Here is a 9,349-nt window from a genome sequence, read left to right on the forward strand (position 1 = left end):
TCATGAAGCTCCAGGAATTTCTCCCTGAGATCTTTCGCTGAGTCGTAGCTTCCGATCCGATTTACCTCCTGCGGCGGCAACACACTGAGCAGGTGGAACTCTGCCTTTCCGTTGGCGACGAAATCGGCTTGCTCCTTCTTGCTCCATGTGTTTTCTTCTTTGTCTTTCGGCGCTGCAAAACCATATTTCATTGTAATAAGAATATCAAAATCCATTTTAAAAAATACCTCCATTTTGCGCTTCCATGTGGCGAAGTCTCCGTCGAACTTCGGGGGATGGATGTTCGCTCCGGCCATCGTCTTGATCGTAGTGCTTCAGTTGGCGGTTAGTCCTTCTGAGGCGATCAGGCTCTGATACCACTTGTTGGTGCAGCGGAGACCGGCAAGAGGGGGGTGAATTGCTGAAAACAAAAAGTAACTATACCCTCCTCGTACTTTCAACTCAGTTAGTGCAATAGTTAACAAAATAATAAAACAGTAAAAGAAAGACACAGAAGAATTAACCTGGTTACAACCAAGGAGGTTGTTAATCCAGGGCAATAGAAGCGCACTAAAAGAAACCCTCCTTTGCTGAAGGCGGAGAAGCCTTTTACACTTTCAAAAGCTCAGAACTATTGCTAGGAAATACTACAGATTGAATGCTTGAGTTGTTGTTGAATTCCTAGCTCTAGGGGCCTTTATATAGGTCATGGAAATCTTATCCCGAGAGTCCAAGGCGCCTCCAACAGGGTTCAAGGCGCTTCCAACTCGATCTACGGATAAAACTTTATCCGCAGCGCAAACGGTCAAACTGGCCTGCACAAGGCGCCTCGAACAGGCTTGAAGGCGCCTTCAAGCTTGTTTAAGGCGCCTTCAAGCTACAGTAACTTCTGCTACAGTAATTTCCAGCTTCTTTTGACTCCTTTTCTTATTCGCTTTGGCTTCCGAACCTCCGTTCTTTTGGGTGATTGCGGCCAACCGGAATAGGGCTCACCCGAACCCAATTCCCGGCCTTCTCCTCGAGCAGCCTTCCATCCCGGCTTAACGTCCCTCGAATGCCGCGCACGCTCTTCACGCCCACCGGAGTACTCTTCCGCAGCTCTCTCGTCCTTCGGACGCATCGAGTCCGTCGGCTCCCTTCCCGTGCCGTCCTTCTCGCTAGCTGCGTCTTCCGCTCGACTTCATGCGCTCCTAAGCTCCTGCACACTTAGACACAGGGATCAAATACAACGCAGGACCTAACCAACTTGGTTGATCACATCAAAACTACCATGGGGTCCAACATGTTCTACTCCCTTCTAAGGATTTTACTGGGAATTATGGCTTCTGATCTTCCCCTCTGGGATCAATTGCTACATGAGAAGGAAACATCCTTAGTTGAGGCCATGCAAGCTCTGGATCTACATCGTTCACACCAAAGAGAACTAGAGGTACATTTATTAGCAGCTCAATCACAAGTCCAGTCAGAAGTGGCTTTGAGGAACAGAGCCTATTCAAAGTTGAAGCAAAAAATTAAGGAGTTGGATGATTTAAAAGCCTAGCATGCTTCATAGATAACCGTCTTGACCAGAAAAGTTCATGTAGATGGTTTACTGATATCACGACAACAACAAGATTTAGATCAGCAAAGGGCTAAGGTGGATCTTCTGCAAGCTGAGTTGGATCAGATTAGGCTAGAGATGACCTCTTAGTCACATGTTTTAGAGGGTGAATCATGCAAGCACCAGAGGACCGGACGAACTCCTTCCTCCTATCCAGGGTGTCATTCTACTACACACCCCCACTTGAGATGGGAAGAACAATATGGTGGTTCCTAATAAAAGTTAAATTCCGTTGGATGACAAATTTTCCTATCGGCAACCATATCGGACAAAATATTTCTGATTTAAAAAATTTATTTTCATCCCGCAGAACGTGATAATGAGTCAGCTTGTTCATCCCTTTTCTTCCAAAATTTATTCAGGTTGTCACTCTACCATACATCCCTACTTGGGAAGGATAGGACAACTCAGTAACTTCGGGAAGCAAAGTCAGTAAAAGTTTGTTTATTTGCTATATTTGTTTATGGAAGTTTAAGAGTTCTAGTTGTAACATTATTAATGTTAATGTAAAGTGCTATATTTAATTATATTTTTTTTCTTGTGGTTAACCGTGTGAAAATCAGTCAAGGGGTCCTACGTGTATGTCTGACCAAATATGAGTCCACCAGACTTATTTGTTCGCTCGGGATTACAATAAATTAGAACCTTTTTTCTTACTTATAAGTTTTGCTTATTCGTCTATATTTTAAGATTCGCTCGATTTTTTAAAGTGGTCTTACTGGTAATTGATTCTTTAACGGAAAGAGAATGTTCAAAGATATGGCGGCTCAGTATGTGATTTGATGTGTTCTGTCTATCATAAATGTCCTTCCTGGGCAAGCGCCAAGTATTCTTCTTTCTTCTTTTTTCTAAGTAACTCTCGGTATACTTTTTGCTCGTGTCCCATCGCACATTTTCCTTGACGAATCAACGACTCTTCTTTATCAACCCACCTTATTTGTATAGTGATCCTTAGATTATCCTAAAACCCTAAATCTTTTTTAACCTTTCGCTGTTTATCTTCTTCCTATCACTCTCTGGCGATTCCCTTTCTCTCGATTTCCCTCAGTGACCCGTGTTTCCTCTTCTCCCCTGTTTTTATCTCGTGACTTTTTCTCTCTTAGGATTCAGTAAGTCATTTACTCTCTAAGTACTTTAATTTCTTAACATGGCTGAAGAATCTTTACTCCCTTGGTACGCTCAAATTTGTTCCTCCTTCACCTCCACTGACCAAACTTCTATTCGCTTTCAGTATGAAATCCCTGAGGGATACCACATTAGGGTTCCGCCACCTGATGCTTACCCTTATCTTCCTCCTGATGATTGTATCACTTTTTTCAAGGATCAGCTAATCGCAGGCTTACGTTTTCCTGTTCCCAAGTTTTTAGTAGATATTAGCCAATATTTTGGTATCCCTCTTCAGCAATTTGCCCCAAGTGCTTTCAGATACCTATACGGATTATACATGGTGTTTCGCCTTTTCGATATATCTCCTACTCCTCAAAACTTTTTTATGTTTTCTTATCCCAAGAAAATCAGAACTAGGGGTTTTCCTCTTTCAATCTCGGCCAAAAATGGTATTTTTTGAAGAAATACCTTCTTCTATCAAGGGTTGGATATCCCGTTTTTTCTTTATCCATAGACGACGTCAAATTTAATCTTGTCTGAGATCTGCGGAGATGAACGTTGGTTCTAATGGATGACCATGACCTCCGATGATCCGAAGAAACTCCTCCACGCTCCTACGCACAGTGAGACGAGCCAACAAAGCATTAGTGACCTAAGACCGGAGTGGAGATCCCTGGCTAGGCCCTCCAACGCTAGAGTAACTCAAGTGAAAAACAGAGTTCTGATGCTAGAATTTGCGTACCTTGCCAACATAGAAGATCCCCCTTTTTATATCACCTCACGTGACCTCCGTAGTCATGAGGTGGTCCCCGGTTCATTAGGGTTTGTTAGGAGATGGCATCATATTCGATACTTCATGCAATAATCTTTTAAGAAATCTTTTCTATACCCTAGATGTACCCGTTTTATCGTTTATGACCCGTATTAACAATGAAGACATGTCATCATATTTGAAGAAACTTTTAGAAGATATTTTCCGCCAAATATTCTACCGAGCATGTCTCGGCTGGCTGTTTAAATTGGGCATATATACTACTAAGAATATTTCCTACTGAATATGTCTTGACCGGTCATTCAAGCCGGTCGGATATACTGTTAAGAATGCTTCCTGCTAAATATATCTCAGCCGATCATTCAAGCTGGTTGTATATACTATTAAGAATGCTTCTTGTTAAATAGATTTCGACCGGTCGTTCAAACCAGCCATATATGCTGTTTAAGAATATCTTTTGTGGATCCTTTTCTTTATGCTTGGGCGGGCTTTGCCCGGTCGAGCCTATATGAGCGCGGGGGCGCTCACTCGGCTTGTTGTCGGCCGGTAAGGTGATGAGAATATTATATAAGGCTAAATGCTTTATGCTCGGGCGATTTTTATCCGGACGAGCATATACGAACGCGAGGGCGGTCGCTCAGCCTGCGGTTGACCGATAAGATGGTGGGAATATTATATAAGGCTAAATGCTTTATGCTCGGACGGGTTTTGCCTGACCAAGCATACATGAGCGCGAGGACGCTCGCTCGGCCTGTTGTCGATCGGTACTAAGCTGAGAATATTATATAAGGCTAAATGTCTTTATGCTCAGGCGGGTTTTACCCGGACGAGCATATACGAGCGCGAGGGTGCTCGCTTGGCCTGCGGTCGGCCGATAAGATGGTGGGAATATTATATAAGGCTAAATGTCTTTATGCTCAGACGGGCTTTGCCCGACCGAGCATACATGAGCGCGAGGGCGCTCGCTCGGCCTGCTGTCGGCCGGTACTAAGCTGAGAATATTATATAAGACTAAATACCTTTATGCTCGGACGAGTTTTACCCAGACGAGCATATACGAGCACGAGGGCACTCGCTCGGCCTGTGGTCGGCTGGTAAGATGATGGGAATATTATATAAGGCTAAATGCCTTTATGCTCAGGCGGATTTTACCCGAACGAGCATATACGAGCGCGAGGGTGCTCGCTCGGCCTGCGGTCGGCCGGTAAGATGATGGGAATATTATATAAGGCTAAATGTCATTATGTTTGGGCGGGCTTTGTCCGACCGAGCATACATGAGTATGAGGGTGCTCGCTCGGCCTGCTGTCGGTCGGTACTAAGCTGAGAAGATTATATAAGACTAAATGTCTTTATGCTCGGGCGGATTTTATCCGCACGTGCATATACGAGCGCGAGGACGCTCGCTCGGCCTGTGGTTGGCCGGTAAGATGATGAGAATATTATATAAGGCTAAATATCTTTATGCTCGAGCGAGTTTTATCCGGATGAGCATATACGAGCGCAAGGGCGTTCACTCGGCCTGCGGTCGGCCGGTAAGATGATGGGAATATTATATAAGGCTAAATATCTTTATGCTCGAGCGGATTTTACCCGGATGAGCATATACGAGCGCAAGGGCGTTCGCTCGACCTGCGGTCGACCGGTACTAAGATAAGAATATTATATAATACTAAATGTCTTTATACTCAAACGAATTTTATCCAATCGAACATATATATAGACATAGAGGTAATCACCCTGCCCAGGGTCATCACGAGAGAGGTAAATCACGGTAGCTCGGTGACAAGTACGCAGTGGGCCGAGACTTTTTTTTTTGCACAGGGATAGGGAATAAATCCCCGTTGCCCTGCGGACTCGAACCCATGTTCTCAGTGACAAACTTCCACGCTTTTACCAGCCGAGATAATCCCGTGGGGCCTTTTTTTAATTAGGAAAGAGATACACTATGTGGAGGTTTAAAAAATATAGAATCAAAGGGCCGTTGAAAAATTTTTTAATAATAAAAACATACGTGAGATTTTTAATTTTTAATATAGTATGGATGTGATAGAGAGTTCTCCGAGAGATCTAACATTATAGATGTTTTAGAGATGAATCAAGAAGTTCTCGGGATGTAGCACAGATGATGAGTATATGTTCTCTCTAATATAATGATCAATGATCGAAATTGACGAAATGATATTTATCTCACTATATATTTGACGTTATCTATATTTTCAATAGACCAAGAAGAGGTAGTCCATCTTCCTTATTACTCGAACGAAGTTTGAATATCCAAATTATTAAAAATATATATAAGACAATTATATGTATTTTTCATAATGATCACAATCCACGAACCTAATTAGAAGAAAAGATTCTTCTCATTTCTTCTTAACTTCCTCTTCTCCCCCCACGAAGAAGAATATTACCAGCGCCCCCACCGAGACGGCCGAGAAGCATCCTGCGGCGACATCCAGCGACGCGTGGCGGCCGCTGATGCCCACCACCTCGAACAAGTTCGCCCTCTTCCCGTCGTCCGTCGTCTGCCCGTAGCCCACCTGGGTGCCGTCGGCGTTCAGCGCGTACGCCCTCACGAAGTAAGTGGCCGTGGGGATGCTGCGCTCCACAGTGTACGCATAGGAGTACTCGGCGCCGCCGCCTCCGTAGGCCTCGGTCGTCATCTTGAACTGGCACGTCTTGTCCTTCTTCAGGCTGTCGTAGGTCTTGCGCCACCCGCGGTCTATCTGGCTCGCCGGCGCGTAGCAGAGGAGGAACTTGACCATCTCGTAGCCTGAATCAACGCCGACCGGCAGGCTCCGGTTCAGCGACCACCGCACCGTGATCCGGTCTTCGCCGGCGTGCAACACTGCGACGCGCAGACAAGACTCATTCCGCTGACTCAAGAGGTATGCGGAAAAAGTTGAAGATCTTTAAGGACAAATTTCAAACCTTGGCCCGGATCTGGAGACGCAGTGACCACGATGGTCTTGGGAAGGGAGGAGAAGAGAACCGCCATGGAAGGTGTCAAAAAGTTTACCAGTTGGAGAAGAAGAGGAAGAAGAAGAGAAATCTGAGAGGAGAGAGAGACGGCCATTAATTCTCTTGTCCGTGTTTTCGTTGGGGGGAGGAATCAAAGAGGCGTAGACCTTGTAGCATTCATGCATGAGCCAAGGCGATGGAGATCTAAATTGTTGAGCTGTCTTTTGGGGCATTTATTGTGTGTGAGTGAATTAAGATTCAAATTGACTCCGTTATTTATCTTTCCTCCCGTAATCTGGAGACGGAACGTATACTGTGGACGTATCACGTAATAGGAAGAAGAGGGTTCACACGCAGATCAGCACTAAAACAAGCTGGGAAGGTCCAACTATTTAATACAATAGATTAATTCCGAAAATACACGATCTTTACCTACATAATTTATACACACTTTTGGATTAATTTTAAAATATGCATTCTATTAGATTCAAATCATATCCTCTTATTTATTCGCTCAACTATTTTTCCACATCATCAGTACGCTAAGGTCATATTTAATAACGTAGAATGAAATGATAGGAATAACTATGAGTATGAATTTGATAGTAGGGTAGAATGAGAATAAGAATAAAAATGTAACCTATCAAGTTATATGAGTTTAGTTGATTCCCATAAATCTAGTAATCATTCCCAAACCCATAATCCAAACACTATTTTTTACTATCATTCCATTCCCTCATTCCCAAACCCATTAACCAAACACCCCCTTAATGTCGTATCTCAAATCAAATACACGAGTTGACATTTATAGTTTTTGTCAAATCTTCACAAATACAATTTATCAAAGGACGCATGCAGATTTTTTTTTAATTTACCAAAAGATTATTTTAGTATTTAACAAAAATGTATCTTTTCAAGTACATTTTTGATTTTATCTTTTTGACAAATCTGATTTTTTCTTTTTCACTGTTGTTTGCCCGTCTCTCTTCTATTTACTCTCTCCTATGTATACAACCAATTTAATTTTTCCTCTTTACTCTTCTCTTTCCTAACTTTTTTTCCCATGTGTGCTTGCGTAACATAGGCCTGATATATAAATCATATTTTATATATCAGGCCCACAACGTTTAGAGTTTAGTTGATTTTTTGATAAATATTTAATACATTCGGAGAAGTCGAAATAATCAATAAATGACATTTGAATTCTTTACAACTCCAGAAATCAATAGAAACTAATCAATTATTTATTTCGGCTTACACGGAGGTATAACATTGTAATAATGATGAATTGACAAAAATCCTCATGTGTGGGCCTGAGCCCAACGTATGGAGATTATTTTGTTGATTCTTTCTTATTATCTTTGAATATCTTTTCGAAGTCTAAATAAATAATGGATAGTATATTTGAACTCCTTGCAATATCAGAAATCCATAGAAACTGAAATGAGTGCAATTGAAACTCTCTAGGTCCATCAGTGGTTTCGATCAAAACTCACTGATCGACCTAGAGACATCAGATTGCAACCATTTCAGGTCCTATGGATTTCTAAAATTGCAAGGAGCCTAAATATGCTCTCTATTTTTATTTTCGACATTTCTAATGATGGACAGAGGTTTTGAAAAAACTAAATCTCTTTTTTTTTTCTTTTTTTTTTCCTGTTGTTGGGCTTGATATCTCCCCATATCAGACCCACATTGGATTGATATAAAGAGATATCAGGCCTAACATGGGTATGATATCCTATAACAAGATTGAGAAAAAAATTACAAAAAAAAAAAAGAACAAGAAAGAGAAGATATGTTGCATGCATAGGAAGAAAGATAAGATAGAGAAATGACAAAGAAAAGAGAAAGGAAATCAGTTAAATTTATAAGGAGGGTAGAATGGGAAGATCACTGTAAAAAGGTGCACCCTTTAATAAATGCCAAAGTAGCGTGCACTTTTTGATAAATTCAAAAACCTAAATATGTCTTTTGGTAAATTACCGATCATTATTTCATTTACGATGGATCCCTTTCAACACCTCAACTAAATTTTTTAGATACTCACCCTTATATGATTCGATGATTATTTATTTATGATATACAGGTAAGTCGCTCAATTAAGATTTAATATAATAAACTTTCACTTATCTCCCTCCTAAAAAAACTAATGAATTAGGACGAAATTTAGGGATAAATATTTTCGTCTCAAATTGACAACAAATTTAACGATAAAATAAAAATTCATTCTAAATTAACAATGAACTTTGCAACCAAATATTTTTGTAGCAACCCAAATTTCCTCATTTCGAGTCCTAATAGTAATTAAAAATATTTAGAAATGCTTTAGAAATATTCTAGAGATTTTTAGAGTATTTTTATGTAATTTTTTGAGTTCGTTTAGTATTTTTATCAAAATAAACAAGTTGTAAAAATAAAGAAGTTGAGCTGAAGACCTCCAGTTAAGCAAAGTCTTAAGTTGTCTCGGATGACCAGGAACCCAGCAGGGCTGTGCTGATTAAATATATAGCGAAATAAACTTAAACAGTAATAGAAAACAGAAAATATTATGTATAAAAGAGTTTCGGCTGAGATTCGAACCCGTGACCTCCGACCCGGTCCGAGACCTAAACGAACTGTGCTAGCCAAGCATTCAATAGGTGTTTCATGAACAAATCAATAACGAATTGGTCTTAAGCAATAACCGAACCTGAAAATAACCCTAAGTTATAAAAAGGGGATAAGTTGGGGTTATGTTACTGTGACCTAAACCTTTTCCCTATCTCCCTCTCGCGCGGAATCGGTCTCAACTCAAGCGAGAACGCAAGGAGGAGTTAGGGCATCGTCTCCGGTGGTCGGCCAAGGTTCAATCCGAGGGATTCTTCACGCGGTTGTGACTCTCTCGGCAAGGTGAACGCGTAGGCACAAGAGGAGGCCGGTGCTCGA

The 9,349-nt window shown here is 41.4% G+C and overlaps 1 protein-coding gene across 1 annotated transcript; it reads right to left on the reverse strand.

Annotated features, from left to right (window-relative positions):
- Positions 1–5,711: 5,711 nt before the first annotated feature.
- LOC122025157 (high-affinity nitrate transporter-activating protein 2.1-like) lies at positions 5,712–6,594 on the reverse strand. Its single transcript, XM_042583925.1, has 2 exons — positions 6,392–6,594; positions 5,712–6,308 (listed from the first exon to the last, which is right to left on the reverse strand). Exons 1-2 carry the CDS (start codon positions 6,534–6,536, stop codon positions 5,824–5,826), a joined length of 630 nt encoding a protein of 209 aa, XP_042439859.1. The 5' UTR covers positions 6,537–6,594; the 3' UTR covers positions 5,712–5,823.
- Between the last annotated feature and the right edge of the window lie 2,755 nt (positions 6,595–9,349).

Source organism: Zingiber officinale, chromosome 9B, assembly GCF_018446385.1.
Source record: "Zingiber officinale cultivar Zhangliang chromosome 9B, Zo_v1.1, whole genome shotgun sequence".
NCBI classification, from domain to species: domain Eukaryota; kingdom Viridiplantae; phylum Streptophyta; class Magnoliopsida; order Zingiberales; family Zingiberaceae; genus Zingiber; species Zingiber officinale.

Coding starts and splice junctions, on each gene's coding strand:
- LOC122025157 (XM_042583925.1), bottom strand. CDS start 6,536: ATGGCCGTCTCTCTCTCCTCTCAGATTTCTCTTCTTCTTCCTCTTCTT. Junction 6,309..6,391: donor GTCTCCAGATCCGGGCCAAG/GTTTGAAATTTG, acceptor TGCGCGTCGCAG/TGTTGCACGCCGGCGAAGAC.